Source organism: Pan troglodytes, chromosome 9, assembly GCF_028858775.2.
Source record: "Pan troglodytes isolate AG18354 chromosome 9, NHGRI_mPanTro3-v2.0_pri, whole genome shotgun sequence".
In the NCBI taxonomy this organism is placed as follows: domain Eukaryota; kingdom Metazoa; phylum Chordata; class Mammalia; order Primates; family Hominidae; genus Pan; species Pan troglodytes.
This window is the reverse complement of record NC_072407.2, coordinates 98,079,512-98,100,517: the sequence shown is the minus strand read 5'-3', so window position 1 is coordinate 98,100,517 and position 21,006 is coordinate 98,079,512. Positions and strand designations below refer to the sequence as shown.

At 38.6% G+C, this 21,006-nt stretch overlaps 1 protein-coding gene across 2 annotated transcripts in view; it reads left to right on the top strand.

The window, feature by feature from the left end:
• The window catches only part of MAML2 (mastermind like transcriptional coactivator 2), a 369,041-nt gene extending 350,251 nt beyond the window's left edge, over positions 1–18,790 (top strand). For both annotated transcript variants that reach the window (XM_001147268.8, XM_054662647.2), the window contains exons 3-5: positions 3,625–3,828; positions 9,724–9,835; positions 15,417–18,790. In XM_001147268.8, the coding sequence (XP_001147268.2) occupies positions 3,625–3,828; positions 9,724–9,835; positions 15,417–16,432 (1,332 nt within the window). In that variant the 3' untranslated portion in view covers positions 16,433–18,790. The remainder of the gene's footprint in view (positions 1–3,624; positions 3,829–9,723; positions 9,836–15,416) is intronic.
• Positions 18,791–21,006: the final 2,216 nt, after the last annotated feature.

Genomic DNA, 21,006 nt, shown 5'->3' with positions numbered 1-21,006 from the left:
AAGAAAGAAGCACACCCCAAAAGACAGCCCATCAGAGAATGATACCCACCCATCTTCTGGCATCTTCAAGTAGGAGGATGAAGGTAATTTCCCAAATCCCTGGCGGCTCATAATCTGCAATATTACTGAGACCTCTACATTTCTCAGAGACCTGACACAGAACAGCTTTCTGTAGTCTGCGAGTTCTATCTCCTTTGTTTCACAATGAAAACAAACGTAAACAGACTATTGTTCCTATGTGTAGAAATAACTTTAATAATTATGAGCAGCTATTGTTTAGTAAGTGCTTACTACGTGGTAAGTATTGGATTATCTCCCCTAACTCTTGTAGGGAACCTGTGACATCCATACTGTTATTATTTCCCTTTTACAGATAAGAAAACTGAGGCTTAGAGAGGTGAATTAACTTCTGCCACATCACACAACTAAGTGTCAGAACTGGGGTATGAACCAAGGTGGACCTATCTCCAGAGCTTATGGTCTTGTCCATTGCATGGCAATGCAAAGAAGATGAAAAGAAAAGTGTTTTGAATTTTTCTACCTATGCTTGTCAGCTACTTAAAAAAATAAACCAAAACAAAAAAACACAAAATCTTCTTTTGAAAGTCTTACATAAAACTCCAAACTATCAAAGAAAAGAGCAGACTCTTTCTATTCTGGAGAGTAGAAAGCAAACTACCATCTCCAATACATTCTCTCCCACCTTGATGTCTTCCCCCACCACTTCCAGCTGTCTTTACGCTTCCCTGATCCTGCCTCTTTCCCCCTGTCACAGGCTCTGCTTCCCTGTCCTTACTCAGGGTGCACCAAAAGGCCCAGCCCCCAATCCTCCATGTATTTCCTCCTCCTTTTGCCCTCCAAGACACTCAGCTCACAGATCCTCATTTGCCATTCTGTCAATGACCCTCAAGTGCTTGTCTCCAAGTCCACATTCTTAGTGGCTTATAGGACACAGGCGGTGAAGTCTCCAAAATTCGTGATGGATTTAAAGTTGAAAGAACTGACTGGTCATAGGGGTGTAAATATATTAGAGGATGGTTTCCTTAAGCTGCTCAAAGGATGTACCTCAGAGATGGCTGTAATTATTTTTTACTAACTAGTGAAGAGGATCTTCCCACCCTGTCCTCACTCCCCTGTCCTTCTCTCCAACACACTTCTTTCCACCTTCCTGACCTGAGGGTGCTCAACCCTGGGAAGAGTGCTGCATGAACTGATGGGTTGGCCCAGGTTTAAAGTACAAAAATCTTTCTTCTCAATGCTTCCTGTCTCACGTGACAGGCAGTAAAGTGTACTGATTGAGAACTAGAATTGTGGGGTCAGACAGACCTGGCTTCAAATCCTCCTCGGCCACTTACAGCTATGTGATCTCTCTGAGCTCAGGTTTCTCATCTGCAAAGTTGCGTTAATAATACAAGTTCTTGCTCATTGTTTTGTTGGGAGGAGTGAATGAGATAAATCACGTAAAGCACGGACCACAGTGACTGGCTGATAATAAGCCTCAGTGGATGGTCGCCCTTAGAATTATTTTGTAACCCTTTGCTTTTGAGGCAGCTGGTGAGCTCTGTAGCCTCAGAGATTACTAAAGCAAGGCCAAGGCTTTCGGCTTGTGGCTTACTTACTTACTTATTTATTTATTTCAGCTCAGCACATAGTTAAAGGAAGAGAAAGAAATAAAAGAGAAGATAATTTCCACAAACAGTGTACCTACCACCTCTACTCATGTGGTATCATGGGAGTTGCTTTGTGGTTTTTTGTTTGTTTGTTTTTGTTTTGAGACAGAGTCTTGCTCTGTCACCCAGGCTGGAGTGCAGCGGCACAATCTCGGGTCGCTGCAACCTCTGCCTCCTAGGTTCAAGTGATTCTCATGCCTCAGCCTCCTGAGTAAGTAATTGGGATTACAGGCATGTGCCACCACACCCGACTAATTTTCATATTTTAGTAGAGATAGTGTTTAACCATGTTGGCCAGACTGGTCTCAAACTCCTGACCTCAGGTGAACCACCTGCCTCGGCCTCCCAAAGTGCTAGGATTACAGGCATGAGCCACCGCACCCAACTCCCTGCTTAATGTTTTTATGTCTTGTAACCTTACATAGTTTAGTTGGTGAATGACAGATGGATTTTTTTTTTTTTTTTTTTTTTCCTGGGCACAGTGCTTCATGCCTGTAATACCAGCACTGTGGGAGGCCAAGGATCTAGGATCACTTGAGCCCTTGACTTTGAGACCAGCCTGGGCAACATAGTAAGACCTCATCTCTAAAAAAAATTTAAAAATTAGCCACCCTGTCTCTAAAAAAAATTTAAAAATTAGCCAGGTGGCACACGCCTGTGGTCCCAGGCACTTTAGGAGGCTGAAGTGGGAGGACTGCTTGAGCCTGGGAGGTTGAAGCTGCAGTGAGCCATGATTATGCCACTGCACTCCAGCCTGGGTAATAGAGTGAGACTCTGTCTCTTAAAAAAAAAAGAGAGAGTTGGATTTCTTTTGTTCCCATGTATTCAGTGTTTCCCAAAGCATATTCCCTGGACCAATGAGTATCAGAATAACCTAAGGAGGTACCTTGATCTATAGCCTCAGAATCCCTGGGACAAGGCCAGGGCGTCTGCCTTATAAGCTGATTCCCAGATCATTCTGATCAAAGTATAACAATTTTTGACTTAGTGTTTATATCATGTAAACTAAAATTTGATTTTACATTTTCTTATATTTATACATGTAAGCATTTCTCCCTCACTTGGGTGATAAATTCTCTAAGGTGATAACCATATTTTCTAGTCTTCTTGTAACCCTACTAGTGTACTAGTGTAGAGCTCAATCCTAAATACATCATTGGGAATTAATGAGAATATTCAACTGGGTTTAGCTTACTGTCTTGCAGAGTCCTGATCTGTCAATGCCAAAAAATTGGTAGAGACCTCAAATTAGAAAGGCAGTTCACCAATACCCAATATTGTTTGATATACAGTTGAGTTTTTAATCAATATTTTCTCATTGTCAGTGTGTCGGGTATTCTTTTACTGAGATTCTTGCGCCGAGATACCTGAATTGTTGACTGCGGAACAAAATTTACAAGTCCCTGAGAAGTGAAGTCCTTTCCAAGTTTGAGTTTATAAAACAGAAACTTAGAGGCCTTCCTGCCTTTCTGTCACAGAAAGCTGGGTAAGGCAAAATGCCTTCTGTCCAAAATAGTTTCAACTTTTAAACACGTGAATTAAAACATGACTTTCATTGCAGGATCAGCAATGATACATGCTAACTTTGGGAAAAGGAAGGATTTGTTAGGTTATGATGTTTATTCCTGAGAAATTGAGAGGTTTGCCATATGTTTTTATGGTAGTTTTCTTTGAGGTTCCATAAACACCTTCTGGAATGTGGAGGTTCCACAATCAGAGTCCTCATGGGAGCTTTTCCAGTGCCCTAATGTCATTAACCCAGCTGCTTTGGTTGCTGTGATATGCAATTATTTCTTCTACATTTAAAAAGCGATTCTCTGATCTCCAACCCATTTAACCATGTTTGATCTTTAATAAGATGAAAAATGTTTGGAATCTGAGTGTATGATCTTTGTGCTACATTTTTCTTTTTTTAATTCACAGTAGCTTTTCCTTCCCCCTTTCTCTTCTTTAGGATCAACACTCTGTGGTAGGCCAGAACACAGGCCCCAGTCCAAGTCCTAACCCCTGCTCAAATCCAAACACTGGAAGTGGTTACATGAACTCCCAGCAATCACTGTTGAATCAGCAATTGCTGGGAAAGAAGCAGACTCTACAGAGGCAGATCATGGAGCAGAAACAACAACTTCTTCTCCAGCAGCAGATGCTGGCTGACGCGGTAAAACTTTCTCTTAATTTCTACTGAACAAACCTGTTGACCCAACAGAGGGAGTTTATTCTTTTCCATTTATATTTACTGTGCCTACCTATGTGACAGCAACAAAGGTGTGCTGACTGTAAGAGAGGATAATTCCATACATTTAGTGTACTGCAGGAAGAAAAAAAACCCAAACTTGATTTAACAGCTGCTGGACACTTGGAATGCATGGCACCTCTGCTAACCAGCCCTGCCCAGCCCAGGAATGTCTAGAACAACCAACATGGGCATTTGAATCAGGCAAAAGAAACCAGTGTTGTTCCCCAGGCTTAAGGGGCAGAAACAGTAAACTGAACTTGAATCAACTCAAATCCAAACTGATTTTAGAGATAAGAGTTTTAAAAGCAATTTTAAAAGCCAACATGGAGACTCAAAACCAAGATTTGGCTTCCAAAATAAAGCAACTCACAATGGGGGATTTTTTAAAAGAAAATGTAAAATACATTTCCCATTTGCACTGTATATATTAGGTTGATGCAAAAGTGATTGCGATTTTTGCCACTAGTTTTAATGGCAAAAACCGCAATCACTTTTGCACCAACCTAATATTTGACTGTTTAAGAAAGACAAGATTGTGTTTCCCACACACTCCCCATGCATTAACCCTCCTTCAGTGTTTATCTGCTCAGCCCTGGTTTCATTGCCTCCCTTCAAACTATTTGGCCAAATGAAATAAAAAGTAAGCATCTCCAGGTGAATTAGAGCTAAGGTATACAGAAAAGATAACAACAAAATCAAATAATTTTATATTCAAGGAGCTTTGTAGTGAGAGTCAGAAATGCAGGGTATCACAAGTGCTATAATTATTCAGTAAATAATAATTTGCAATGAGGGTAGAGCCATAAACAAGGCAAATCCTCTCTTCACCCTAGAGAAGCCTTGAGCCCACTGAGGATATGTCAGATAAATTGGCCAATTGTAATGCATGTGATTAAATGCTATACTCTGGTAACTACTAGAAATGATTTCAGAAAGAACTTTCTATCTACTGAATATCTGAAAGTGGAGTAAGAGATGAGACAAAGAGTAGGAGGGTTATTTCAGCCAGAACAACCAGCATATTCAAAGACCTAGGGACAATAAAGGATACTACATATTATGCCTGCCAAGGTATTGAGTGTGCACAAGAATGGGGAAGTGATGGGTAAAGATGAGATAAGAGGCAGGAGGGTAGGGCTTGAGAGGCCAGAATTTACATTAAAAAGCAACGGAAGAGATTTTAAGAATTTAACACAAGGGGAAGTACTAGATTCAGATTTGCATTATAGTAAAAGTATAAAATATACTAAAAAGTATAAAAAGTAAGAGAAAAAAGTATACTTTTTATAGTAAAAAGTATAAAAAGTAAGAGAAAATGTAATGGAAAGAAAGATTAAATCCAGCCTGAAAAGATTGAGGATAGTCTCCCAAAGAAGTAAAATTTGACATTGATTTTGAAGGACTGTAGGATTCTGATAGAGTAGGTGGGGTCCACTATTGTAGGTGGAGGGTGGAGCACCAAAAGGTGCAGCCTGGGTGTGAATTTGTTGGTTAGTTTGAGATTGCATTATAAAATATTTAATGCCTGATAAAAAGTAAACATAGTATAACAACCACATTTTTTAAGGAATTACAAATGGAATAAGTTTCGTATTCAGGGCATGTGAAAAGAAATAGTGAGAAGTAAATTTATTTGACCTGGAATAAGGAATATTGAGAAATAAGATTACAGATGACCTTGAATACTGCCATAAGGTTTAAGGGAGTCACAGACTGGATCACAAAGTGACACAACTGGTTTCTTCTAGAAATCATAGTTTTGAAAACTCCAGTCCTCCCCCCTGTTCCCTTCCCCTCCCTTTTTTATCCTTATAAACTAAAGAACTTAGAAACAAGGGCAGCAGAGAGAAAAATGTGTAATCTAAGGTTGACTTACTGGGTACACTTTCATCACTACCATCAATACTACTAATTTCATGAATTATAACACACAGAGGTTGATTTTCAGCTCTTGTTAAAAGGCAAGGAAGTGGTAGCATATACATTCCATGAGGGTCCTGGCCTGGCACTGGGCTAACTCCCACTGGGCCCCAGTTGAGTCACCACTAGGACAGGTGCAAAGGGCAGTGGCATAAACTGTGAGATGAATGAGAATGAGGCTGCTGTTTTTGTGATTTTTAAAAACCATTCACATTTCTCTTTGTTTGGACACCATTGAGGGTGTCTGTGCTTTTTAGCATATCCAGGAAGAAGTGGTCTTTGATACCACTGTACATTAGCATATGCTTTGTGGTCATTTGCAGTCAGTTGGCAAGGCCACATAGGCACCTAAATTGAGACGTTGTCTCATGAAAGTTTGTTATCCTTATTCTCTATTATTCTCCTACCAATGAAGCACAAAGAAGAGACATGAATAGTACTTATTACAACGGACATCATAATTACCAACACGCATTGTGTACCTACTGTATGCCAGGCACCAAGCTGGATTTTCACAGAATTAAATAGAAATATGAGGGAGGTCCTATAATTATCCACATCTCACATTTTTACAGATGGAGAAACTGAAGCAGAACAGATATGTACTATAACAGATGATTTCTATAATGGGTTTTCAAGTCCAACAGATTGGGTTATCATTAGATATTAGTTCATAAATTAAATTTCATATTGCGTAAAAGTAATCTCAAGAATGGCCTATATGTTTACACTTGCACAGAATAGGAATGTCAGTCTTTTGCAAAATGTAGCCATCTCTATTCAGTATTGCAGGCTAGTCTTTGCTGCTCTTCAGCACAAAAGAACAACATGGCAGTTCTGTGTTATGTCCATATGCAAGGTTATTAAGCTAAGTCATTTGTGAACAACTAGTTTAAGAAACCTAAATTTCTGGAGATATATATATATAAATGATATATATAATATAAATATTATATATAATAATGTAAAGATATATAATATAAATATATTATATTATATATATTTATATTATTATATATATAAATGAAAACCCTTTGGACAACAGTTTAGCCCTCTGGTGGAGACAAGCCTGACCAACACGGTAAAACTCCGTCTCTACTAAAAAAATACAAAATTAGCTGGGCATGATGGCGGGCACCTGTAATCTCAGCTACTTGGGAGACTGAGGCAGAAGAATTGCTTGAACCTGGGAGGCAGAGGTTGCAGTGAGCTGAGATCGTGCCATTGCACTCCAGCCTGGATGACAAAGTGAGATTCCATCTCAAAAGAAAAAAAAAAAAGTCAATAATTAGATTGAAGATATATAAAAATAAATCCAGGTTTACAATATAGTCTGATGGGAAGTCAAGCACCTTCTTCTCTTTATCTCTCTCTCTCTTTCTCTCTCACTCTCACACATACACACACACACACACACACACACATCCTGTCTTCAGTATAAACAGTAGAAACACCTAATTACATAAGAAAGAATGACAGATGCTTCTGGAAAAGAGTGGATTTCAGAAAGTCCATGCTTGGCATAAAAATCAAAACTGTCATCTCACACAATAGTTTACAGCAGAGCTGGTTGAACATCACCACATTTGGGTTCATGGAACATCTCAAGCTGTTTCTTAAACATTTAGGGTTTGGGCAAAACCAAAGAGCATTTCACCAACCACTTTTTCCCTTAATTTGTAAACCCATGTTTAAAAGAAATGTAATCCATATGTTTCTGATTCATTTACACTTAGCTCATCAAAATTGTGTTTTATATGAATTACTTATGTGCAAAAAACTGTGTCTTTCAAGCTTTTTTCTTAGCAACAAGAATTTAAATTTGGTTTGCTGTTGTTTTAAGGCTTTTTCCTCTCCTTTATAGTAGACTTATTCTACTAAGAAGGTTTGGAATGTGATGGGAAACTGAGAAACACATGGTTTAAGTCAGTTCTAAGTTAGGCAGTGCACATTTGTTTTCCAGCTAATTTACCCATGTATCTATTACAAAGTTTTCTTTTCTATTTGTTGACTTTTCTATAATTATAGTGTTCTCCGTCTACCTATGCTGATTATTTTTATTTTGAAAATTGAGATTGCTTTGGGATGCATACAAAATTGCAGTGAAGTCATTCTAAAAACTCCCTGATCCATACCAAACAAGATAAAAAGCAGCCCTTAATTCCTAAAGCTGATGTGATACTCACAGCCAAGCCGTTTTGTTCTCTGTTGGGTATAAACAATCCTACAGAATGTCAACCTCAGACAGGGTTACTCTGAGACCATGATAAAATGAGACAAAATAACACTTCATAATTTTGTCTAAAAACAGACACAAACAAGGTCACTGTGCAACCTCCAAAACACCAAACACCCCCCTCTGTTGTTAAATGAGTGATAGCTACTTCTTTATTCAGTTAGAATTGCCTTTACTTTGTGACAGCTTCCAATCTAGAACAAAGCCCCATTTCCTTAGACTCTTCCGAAATCACTCCAAGTCCAAATCTCAGGACAGATTCTTTCTAACATTCTCCTACTGAGATACCCTGTGACCCCTCATGATGTGTGTTCTCCCTTGCTGCAACAAGTAATAAAGCCAACAGCTGTGTTCCTAGTGGTCTTTGACTGAGGATATTGACATATTAAAAGAATGTCTCTATTTTTTTCTCTTAGCTTCCAAACTCACCTATTCTAAAGATCAAAAGGCTGATTCCAAAAGGAAGAAATGAAGGGAGGACAGCAAACCTGTGCTTTTAGAATGGGGAGCTGAGAAACAGAGTAGCAAGGGGCCTCGTATTGTGTGTCAGGAAAGAGCCTGAGTTTTGGACTCAGGATTTGGTCTCAGTTCTACCACTGTGTGATCTTGAGCAAGTTACTTAGCCTAACAAGGCTTTAATTTCCTTATTTTTTAGGTGGAAATAATCATACCTACCTTTAAGAATTGTTTATGCGAAGGTAAAAAAGAGATAAAATTCATATAGTGCCTATATTGGTACCTGTTGGTTATCTCCTGACATTTCCTCCTACCTAGGGTCATCAGATTTAACAAATAAGAATACAGAGCCGGGCGCGGTTGTTCATGCCTGTAATCCCAGCACTCTGGGAGGCTGAGCTGGGTGGATCATGAGGTCAGGAGTTCGAGACCAGCCTGGCCAATATGGTAAAAGCCCATCTCTATTAAAAAAAAATACAAAAATTAGCTGGGCGTGATGGCGGGCACCTGTAATCCCAGGGGCTCAGGAGGAGGAGAATCGCTTGAACCAGGGAGGCAGAGGTTGCAGTAAGCCGAGATCACACCACTGCACTCCACTCTGGGTGACAGAGCAAGACTCCATCTCAAACAAACAAACAAACAAACAAAAACAAATAAGAATACAGAATACCTACATGTTCTGTATTTTATCTGAAAACCCTACCTCCTATGCTTTCCCCACTGTGTGGGACCAGAATTCTACATAGGTACCTGCCAAAGCATATCAGATGTGCTATTCTAATTGAATAAAGAAGTAGCTATCACTCATTTAACAAGAGAGGGGGGTGTTTGGTGTTTTGGAGGTTGCACAGTGACCTTGTTTGTGTCTGTTTTTAGACAAAATTAGAAATTAGCATCTTGAAAAATCACAGAAATTTAGTTCTCATTGAAATTGAATTGCAAAATAAAGAAAATAGGAGTAGTTACTAGAACCAAAACACATGTTGACTGTTATGGAAAAGTAGAAATTATACTTCCATACAGGAAGTTTATTGAAATTGAAAAGATTTGTCTCTGAATTAAGACTACAAAATAAGGTCATGATTTGTAACCCATGATTGCAAAATTGTTCTTATATTTTCTGAAATTTTACAAAATTTTACGTGCATTTTCACAAGTGAAAAGGGAATGATGCAACATAATATGCTTTCATATCATTTCTCAAGGAGAAAATTGCTCCACAAGATCAGATAAACCGACATTTGTCAAGGCCACCTCCAGATTATAAAGACCAAAGAAGAAATGTGGGCAATATGCAACCAACTGCTCAGTATTCTGGTAAGTGTTCTTAAAAATTAATAAAAATTATAGCTGTGAAAGGAAAAAAAAACACTTCAATTTTCAATAGTCCCTGTAACTCACATATGATTATAATATCTTTCTTAGAATTTCTAACTCCCATTTGGCTTTCATGCCAAGACTACACTTAAATATGTTTTAGTCCTTTCATCAGTTTTTGCTTAGTCTTGCCCTGTACTCACATATTTCACCACTCTCTGGACTACCTCTGAGAATTCAAAAGAGCTAAATATTTTTCTGTTAGGTTCAATCATTCTCCTTCCAAAGATATACCTTAACCCAGGTAGTAGAAGGTAAGCAGACATTTCTCCCTCTTAGACAGGCACATGTGTAACTTTCACAAATCCTAGTCTTTTTGTATCCACCATTGAGCCCATCTCCAAGGTTTCCCCTTCAAAGACAAATGGTCCTGCCACCAAGGAATACTTGAAAAGCAGATTAAGTTTTCACGAAGTCTCTCAAAAACACCAAGGGTGGACTCCATTTAAATCACAAAGCAAATCTTCTTAATAGCTCTCTCAGTATAAAATAAATGGTAAGTACAAAAGTCCCCCAAATTCTCTCTCCTCCCGGTCATGAAACTCCAAAAGAACCTTTCCCAAACCCAGCCTATATTGCTCTGCCTTCTCCTATTCAGCATCTATTCAATACACTTCTGCCCAAAACTGTCTAAAACGCTCTGCACTTTCTGATGTAAGTTAAGTTTACGCTCTTGGGTTTCCTAAGTTCTCTCTGCCTTACCTGTTACCTTCATCTGTCCAGGAAGCCATAAAGAAGATTCTCTAAAGAAAGAAAGGCTGTGAACACCCCTATTTTATAAATACTTCCTGGTACTGTTAAGTGTACTTTTAAATATGTTGTCCTGACTTATTTAAACCCCCTCAAATACAACAGGTTGCCTCTTTCAACTAAAATTGAGAATGGAGCTGGGCTCATTCACACGTGCCTGTAGTCCCAGCTATTCTGGAGGCTGAGGTGGGAGGATTGCTTGAGCCCAAAAGTTCGAGGCCAGCCTGGGCAACATATTGAGACACTGTCTCTAAAAACAACAAATAACATTAGGAATCGGATGTATGTTTTCCATTCTCTGAGATTACTTCGCCTCAGAGCAAAAACAGGATTCTCTAGTTGATTGTCTCAAGGAGGCTGAAAGATAAGATGCGGTTTCCAGCCATGTGTCGGTTAATGATGGGGGTATGTTCTGAGAATTGCGTTGTTAGGTAATTTCATTGTGCAAACATCATAGAGTGTACTTATACAAACCTAGATGGTCTAGCCCACTACACACCTAGGCTATATGATATAGCTGATTGCTTCTAGGCTACAAACCTATACAGCATGTTAGTGTGATGACTACTGTAGGCAGTTATAACACAATGGTAAGTATGTGTGTATCTAAACATAGAAAAGGTACAGTAAAATATAATTAAAAAGATACAAAGTGGTACATTTGTATAGGCCCTTACCATGAATGGAGCTTGCAGGACTGGAAGTTGCATTGGGTGTCAGTTAGTGAGTGGCACGTGAACGCAAAGGCCTAGGACATCACTCTACACTACTGTGGACCTTATAAACACTGTACACTTAAGCTGCACTAAACTTATTTTTAAAAATTTCTTTCTTTAATAAAAAATTAACTTTTACATTAATTTTTTTGCTTTGCTTTACAACTTTTAAATTGTTTGAACTTTTGACTTTTGTGATAACACAGCTTAAAATACAATCACATTGTACAGCTGTACAAAAATATTTTTTCTCTATATCCTTATTCTAGAAGCTTTTTTTCTATTTTCTTACAATTTTTAAATTATTTTTAATTGACATATAATTGTTCATATATATGGGGTACAGTAGGATATTTTGATGTATGTAAACAGTGTGTATGACCAGATTAGTGTTGTTAGCATAACTATCACATCAAACGTTTATCATTTCTTTGTGTTGGGAACATTCAAAATCCTCTTCTTGGTATTTGAAAACATAGTATAAATTATCCTTAACTATTAGTCATCCTAGAGTGCTACAAAACACCAGGACTTATTCCTCCTATCTAGCTGTAATTTTGTATCCATTAACCATCTTCTGTCTAGCTTTTTCTTCCCACATCCTCCCCACCTCTAGAAACCGCAATTCTACTCTCTACTTCTATGAGAGCAACTTAGCTTACACATATGAATGAGAACGTATGGTTCTGTGCCTGGCTTATTTCACTTAAAATTTTTTTTTAATTTTTTGTTTTTATTTTTTGAACTTTTTTTTTAAACTAAGACACAAACACACACAAACACACATTAGCCTAGGCCTGCACAGGGTCAGGATCATCAATATCACTGTCATCCACCACATCTTGACCCACTGGAAGGTGTTCAGGAACAATAACACACATGGAGCTGTCACCTCCTATGATAACAATGCCTTCTTCTTGAATATCTCCTGAAAGACCTGCCTGAGGCTGTTTTACAGTTAACTTTTTGTATAAGTAGAAGGAGTACACTCCAAAATAATTATTGAAAGCATAGCAAAAACGTTTACTATGCTTTTTATATATGATAAAAGAAGATAAAAAATGGTACATATGTGTAGGGCACTCACCGTGAATGGAGCTTACAGGACTGAAAGTCACACTGGGTGTCAGTGAGTGGTGAGTGAATGCATTTAAATAATTATTTTAGAGTGTCCTCTAAAATACAGCCGTAGGAATTTTTCAGCTCCACTATAATCTTATGGGACCACTGTCATACATGCAGTCCTTCATTGACCAAACATCGTTATGCAGTGCATACTGTACTTGAAACATGGTTTTTTAATACCATGGCCTATGAGTGAGCTTTGAAAAAGCTGGGCGCCCTTTGGAATACTATACACAATTCAAGGTGGATATTGAGGTTTTTCTTTTCCTACTCACATAAAAGGATCCCAGGGACAGTAGTCTAGGGCTGGCTTGCTGGATTTCAAGCATCTTTTATCTTTCCCTCCATCTCTTTCAGCATGTGGCTTCTATCCTAAGGGCTGCCTGGTAGCTACCACATCACTAGTCTCATACCTGTATTCCAGGTAGGAAGAGGAAAGAAAAGAAATCTGATTCCCTTAGCCAGAACATATTCACCTGGACCCTCCTGCCCACCCCATCGACAAGGAAGTTTGGGGAATGTGGTTTTTCAGCTGAGCACATTGCTCTGTTTCTAAAGAAGGCTCTGTTTCTAAAACCAAAGCTCTGTTTCGAAGGAATATAGAGAGGTTGGATATTGCGTAGGCACCTAGCAGTCTCTTCCACAGTGAATATTGGTGTTTTTCTAAGGGAGAAATCCTTAGCATCCAACTGCTGACACTCAAGTGGGTCAGAATCATTATTCTAGAGCATTGCGCTTCCCATGTCTTCTGATAATGAAATAAGCAACAAAACGCAATACAAACTCTTTTTAAAATCATTTTTTATTTTAATCTTGGTACAATAATGATTACCTTTCCCAGATTTTGATATTAAAAATGGAGTATGAAAAGCACCTGGAACAGTCTCTGTCACCTGTTAGGAGCTTTTAAACATTACTTGTTACTATTTTGTGATCTTTGTGGAAATTCTCTCTATTCTGGTTGTTTAAAAAGATTGTTTTCCTTATAAACCTTCTCAGGCCATATCATTAAAATACAAGGCGACTACAGGTGATAATTTTTAAAACCTCTACATTTTTTTCCACAGCATTTTCATAATATAAATTCCCTTGATATGAAACTTTCAGATACAAAGATGATATTGCTGAATCTTACTGGCATTGTATGTCGTCTCAGTTATTGTTCAAGTGTCTCCTACCTGGCTGTTATGTCTCTTCATCAAACACTGCCCACTACACAATGCACTACACAGATACAAGGAGATACAAGAGACTGTTCTTGCCTTCAAGGGGTATGTAGTCTAGTTGGGGGCATATTTATAAATAAATAGCAAGGCTAATGTGTTCATTTGGCCCTCAGTTTTTCAGGATGTATACCACCTAGGTATCCTTAAGCAGCAGGGGATAGCCCACGTTTACAATTGCAGACATGCTCTCCCCATCCACTGACATTGTGATATTCTTATGTGTGTTTAGCTCTGTATTTCTCAGAATCTCTGACTCTCTGGGCCTCCCTGATCATCTTTGCCTCCAAAAATGTTTCCTCGTGATGACTTTAACCTCCAGAAGTCAAGAAGATTTCAATATGTTGATTAGTCACTATCTGTTGTGTGGAGCCTCTTATTACACAGCCTGTGGCTTAGGCACTTGTTCCATATTGTTGCAGAACTTTCTCCTTAGTTCAGCTAAAACCAGGCTCTCGTCACATGGCAAGGAAAGATTAGGTTCGTGGACCCATGGAAGGATGAGGAAAAATGGAATTTATTCGGCAAAAAGGAAAAATAACTCTCAGCAAAGTGAGAGAGAGTCCTGCTAGCAGGTTTCCCACCTCACAGATTGAATTCCAGGTCACCACACAGGAACAGGAGAGGCCAGGCTCCTCACTGCTGCAAATGGCACGAACTTCCCAAGGCTCCACCCTGTCTTCCCAGTGCACAGGTGGGCATTATTCAGAAAGAGTCAGTCGGAAGCGGTCTTCATCCAGGACCAGCAGTCCAGTTTTTCAGCCTTCAGGCTGTGTTAGGTTTGAAGGCGTGGGGGAGACCCTTGTCTGCCTCCTGGGTCTCTGTCAATATCCTATCAGTTATTGACAGGCATCAGTTTAACTGGCAGGCACTTTGAGACTCCACAGATTGCCCAATACTAAGTGTTAAATGAAAGATTCAAAGGGCAAATACTGCTGGAGAGAGGAGGCTGGAAGATAAAAGAAAGTTTAATGGAGGAGCTTCGGCCTTAGCCTGAGCATTGAGGAAAATATAGGGCTCAGTGAGGAAGGGAAATCCCATAAGCAAAGGTGGCTGACAGTGCATTGAGTAACAATTTGATAGTAACTACACCTCCTGGAACTGAAGAATTTCTTTATGAGATAATTTCTAGAGCACTGAATTCCAGATGTTTAAAGAGATGGAGATTTACCCTTTGAACACTGGGGAGTCACTGGGGTAGCTTCTTGAATGGGGATGATTCAAAGAATGGGACATGATTTTCAAGGCCATAGTTTGGGAATATTAATCTAGGAGCCGTGTGTAGCATTCATCCACACTTTCTCATTTGGACCTGGGGTAAACAGTAACATGGATTTCATGAGAGCTGACTAATCAAGACTGTAGTCTCTGGACTTGGAACATAGTAAAGCTAATTCAAAATGGAAGATTGACTATTACCTCCCTTCAATGACTTCAGAAGAGGAATAAAATAAAACCTACAAGATAGAACTATTCTATTTTAGTCTTCTTTTTGTAATATGTAAACTTCTGAACCAAAGAGTGACCTCAGGTGCTCCTTCCTCCTAAGAGCTGTCTTGTTCCTTTTATATAATTTATTTGATGATTATTTCGCCTAAATTGTCTTACACCTGAAAGCAGTTTCAGATTGATGAGTTGTTGAAAAGTGCAGTTACAGAGGAGATAACATGCTGCTACGAACTAATAAAATTCTCTTCTTTTTCTCAGGTGGCTCATCCACAATAAGCTTAAACTCTAACCAGGCTTTGGCAAACCCAGTTTCCACACACACCATTTTAACTCCCAATTCCAGCCTCCTGTCTACTTCTCATGGGACAAGAATGCCATCATTATCTACAGCAGTTCAGAATATGGGGATGTATGGAAATCTGCCTTGTAATCAACCTAACACATACAGTGTCACTTCAGGAATGAATCAATTGACCCAACAGAGAAACCCAAAGCAATTGTTAGCAAATCAAAACAACCCTATGATGCCACGGCCACCTACCTTAGGGCTGAGTAATAATAACAATGTAGCCACTTTTGGAGCTGGATCTGTTGGTAATTCACAACAATTGAGACCAAATTTAACCCATAGTATGGCAAGCATGCCACCACAGAGAACATCAAACGTAATGATCACATCCAACACAACTGCACCAAACTGGGCCTCTCAAGAAGGAACAAGCAAACAGCAAGAAGCCCTGACATCTGCAGGAGTCCGCTTCCCCACGGGTACACCTGCAGCCTATACCCCAAATCAGTCACTGCAACAGGCAGTAGGTAGCCAGCAATTTTCCCAGAGGGCAGTGGCTCCTCCTAACCAGTTAACACCAGCAGTGCAAATGAGACCCATGAACCAAATGAGCCAAACACTAAATGGGCAAACCATGGGTCCCCTCAGGGGTCTGAATCTCAGACCCAATCAGCTAAGCACACAGATTTTGCCTAATTTGAATCAGTCAGGAACAGGGTTGAATCAGTCGAGGACAGGCATCAACCAGCCACCATCCCTGACGCCCAGCAATTTTCCTTCACCCAACCAAAGTTCCAGGGCTTTTCAAGGAGCTGACCACAGCAGTGACTTAGCTTTTGACTTCCTCAGCCAACAAACTGATAACATGGGCCCTGCCCTAAACAGTGATGCTGATTTCATTGATTCTTTGTTGAAGACAGAGCCTGGTAATGATGACTGGATGAAAGACATCAATCTTGATGAAATCTTGGGGAACAATTCCTAAAGAAGAAAGGGAAGACAATTTACAAACTCCAAGCACTAAAAGGCAGTATATTACAGAAACTCTGTAGAGGCTGAACTGTTGATGTTCAGGTGGACTACATGAAGATAACATGCTTAAAAATGGAAAGCAGAAAGTAACTGCAGTGATGAACATTTTGGTCCAAATTCTTGTTTTAAATCTTACACCTGAAAGTAAAACACTGGGATCACTTTTCCCTGTCTAAACTCCAGGATACAGTATCCAATTTATCCAAACAGAACTGTGGTGTCAATGTGTAATTAATTGTGTAAAATAGCCTTCCCAAGTTTCTTTTTCCCTGGAAAATAAAAAAGGTAATAGAACTTGTAGTTTATTTAAACCCCATGTCATGAGGAGGTACTAGTTCCAAGCAACAAACTCCTTAATTTGCTCTAATAGATAGGTATGGTTTAATCTTTCCATTGTGTCTTTTCATTTAATTTTCCTGAAGCTTGCAGGATAGATTGAAATGTTATAGGTTTGTTTGGAGTAACCAAACAGTATGCAAATTAAGAAAAAGCCAGAGAACCTAGAAAACATCCAGTGGATTACAGAATTTCTTCTCCATATTCACTCCTCACTTTTACAATTTTCCCACAATCCTCTACTTCAGTGGGATGCTGTGTCTAGTGATTAAACAAAAATATAGAGCTGTGCAATTTGATTTTGGCTTCCACAACGAATATCTGAATCCATTCCAAATGAAATTTTAGATATAACAAAGACTTGTCCTAATCATACTGAAATATTGGTGCACACCTCTCTGCATTGGATTTCACTTTTTTAAAAAACCCAGTGGACATTGCTATAAATAAGATTTATTTGGCTACAAATAACCTGGGATGTTGCTTATTATGATTGATGCCTGCTGGTTTGTTCCCAAGCTGAGTGAAATTGAGCCTCGTCCTCCCTACTCACTTTGATGACTGAGGCTGGTTTATAAGAAAAGGAAGTTTGGAGAAGAAAACCGAGATTAGAAAGTATCATGTTTTGGTTGGAGATAAGAACCAGGGATGGCAAGTACCAGTGTGTACAAATGTATTTCACGGAGTTTGAAGGAAAGTATAATCAAGAGGGAAAACAATTTGTCCTTCATTGGACGTATTATTTGGATTTGGGTGAGCAACAAAATGGAATGTGGTCTGTTAGGAGCATTCTGTTTGTTCTTTCGTCCCTGATGTGATGAATCATTGCCACATGCTAGATGGACTCTTCATATCCAGGTTTTGTCCCTCAGGGCTGAGCACTGTATCAAAGAGTTTTTGTTGAGTCATTTAACTCATTTTGATGAGTCCACATCCAGATCAGCTGTAAAATGGGGAAGACGTGTGCTGATTTGGAATGAATGCAAAATATCACTATCATTTTCCTAATTACAGAGGAGCAAAGGTTATCTTCAGCCCTTTCAGTTCTATGCTCACATATTCAAATATCAAATGTAATTTAGCTGAAGTTATTTAATAAACCGAGTCTTTCAATATCTGTTCAAAGAAAAAGAACACACTTTGAAAATTCTGCAAAGCTGTCTCCCAGTCTTTAAAATGTCTGGAAGCACTCTCCTTCTTTACAATACCAACATCACTGGCCCAGAATCTTCCCTGTGCTAGGTTGTAAATATAAATAAAATTACTTGTTTTGTAAACTTTTGTAAAGAATATTTTGGTAGAAATACTTAAAACATATTCTTTGGGTTATATTTATACATATGTGAAATAAATATACTATCAAAAGGTTATATTTTATACAAAAAGTAAATTGCTACCTTTTGTATGCTAATATGCAAAGTTTTGTATAATATGATGGTTTATTTTTAGCTCTACACTTAAACCATAGGTGGTTGAGTGGGAACTTTTGAAAACTATCAAGAGGCTTGTTAGACAAATTTATATTCTGAAACCTCAATAAGAAAGCATTCCAGGTTTCAATCCTTGTTTTTTGTCCTGCTCCCAAATTCTTTTTTAAACCCATAGTTCTGTGTCTTATTTGATTCTTCTGCTGTGCACATCGTATTGGTCCTTGTTGCATGTAGTCTACTGTGTGCTTTCCGATTTTATAAGGCAGCATTTCTCCATACAAAAAGAAAAAAAAATGATGTACATATAAACGCTTTTATTGTATGGCTCCTCCATGTTACTGTATATATCTGCCAGCACTTCCCAGTTACACTCCTGTGAGTCAGCTTATTTTTACCCTAACATAAATAGTATGTTTTGTAGTAGTTATCAAATTTAAGAGATAAAGCAATCAGAATGTTTGGATTTTCTTCTATCTTAATGTGAATTTCATAATTAATGTCTATTTATTCAGCTATTCATTAAAATACAGGATTCTTTGGGAAAACATGGTGTGTAGTCTGTAGTTTGTTTGTTAGCCGCCTATTACCAAAGATGACATAATTTTCCTGAAAGCAGAGATAATGACAATTTGATAGACATATTTAGCTAAAACCTTAAGATTTACAACTTAAGAGCTATTGGAATACAATCTGCCATTTATAGAAATACCAGACCACTTAATTGTTGGCATTGTTTATCATCCTGACATAGAGAGGAGGTAGAAGTAATTTTTCTTTTTTGTTTTAAGTCAAAGACTAGAAAGCAGTTTAAGCAAATAATTCAGTCTTGGCTTTGTGTTAAGCCCTATGAAGATAAATAACTCTGCTCTAAGTGAATGCACTGTTACCTGCATTACTGTAAACGTACCATAACGGTGAAGATTTCAATTTGTAAAACAAGTATGTTGTATTGCGTATAATTTCATGTGTAAAAAACTGTTTAAAAAAATTCAGAAGTAGGCCAGGCGTGATGGCTCACGCCTGTAATCCCAGCATTTTGGGAGGCCAAGGCGGGTGGATAACGAGGTCAAGAGATCGAGACCATCCTGATCAACATGGTGAAACCTCATCTCTACTAAAAATACAGAAAATTAGCCAGGCGTGGTGGTGGGAGCCTGTAGTCCCAGCTCCTCGAGAGGCTGAGGCAGGAAAATCACTTGAACTCGGGAGGCGGAGGTTGCAGTGAGCCCAGATTGCGCCACTGCACTCCAGCCTGGCAACAGAGTGAGACTCCATCTCAAAAAAAACAAAAAACAAAAAATTCAGAAATCGTTATCCTGTATGAAATCATACTTTCAGTCATCAACAATATTGTTGCTTCATTATACAAAGTTCTGAAAACTATTCATAATAATAGATACTTAAAGGCAAGTTTAGTCTCTAGGAAGCTTCTAAACGAGTGAAATGTTGACTTGTCTCAGTGTTCTTTAGTTGACTTAAAAAGTTTGTATTAACATTCTATATGCATGGCATCTACTAAATACTAGGGAAATACAACCTAATTCGCGGGCACTGTGGGCATTTGCCTGGCCTGCTGTGTGGCATTTGGTCAGACCGGCTAGTGAACACAGGCTAGGTAAACACAGCCCGACTGGACGTATTTACACAGCCCTTCTTGAGAGTCAAGGAGGTTGAGAGTAAGATGGGTCTTTAGAGGAGGCAAGAAGAACCATTCCAAATTCTCCTGCACTGCTGTCTAAATATGTTGTTAAGCTCTCATTATCCCTTTCCCCTCTACTAAAAAAGTATGTGACATTGTCTTTGTTATTAGCATTATTAATAAACCAATAATGAAATTATAATGAAACTGAAAATTTTTTTTTGAGATGGAGTCTAATTCTGTCGCCCAGTCTGGAGTGCAGTGGCGTGATCTCTGCTCACTGCAAGCTCCATCTCCCAGTTTCATGCCATTCTCCTGCCTCAGCCTCCCAAGTAGCTGGGACCACAGGCACCTGCCACCACGCCCGGCTAATTTTTTGTATTCTTAGTAGAGACGGGGTTTCACCATGTTAGCCAGGATGGTCTTGATCTCCTGAACTCATGATCTACCCCCTTTGGCCTCCCAAAGTGTTGGGATTACAGGCATGAGCCATTGCACCCAGCCTGAAATTCACATTTTTATATAGTCCCTATTCTAATGAGCCTGGAAGGTCAGATAGGAAATAAACAAAATCCACATTTTAAAAAAATAAATAATATATATACAGATTAATAGAAAAATGTATAATTATAAAATTATCTATGAACCCCATTGTGTAGCCATGGAAGTAGAACTGAGAGTGGAAAAGTAAGTACGAAAGAGAGAAAAGCTCACCTCCTTCCCAACCTTTAGTTGCCAAAGGCTGTTCAAATTGTTAATCATTTTATCCACAATTTCTCTTTTACATTTCTGTGACTGTTTTTGCATCCCAGAAAAGAGGGTTTGGGGCTGAAATAACACTATATTCCCTTTCAACTCTAAAACCCTGTGTTAGATTTTCTTCCAAAACTAAGTAGAAAATTAGCCAAAAAAAGACTCACTAGCATCCTTTCTAAAATAAAGAAATTTTATTTTAGGAGAAAATCAGTACTTTGAGTAATATACTCCATTGGGTATATATTAATGAACTTCTGTGATTTGTAAATGGCAGTGTAACAGCTTCTAATATCCTTAAGTTCCTGTTCTCGTGCTGCTATAAAGATACTACCTGAGACTGGGTAATTTATAAAGAAAAGAGGCTTA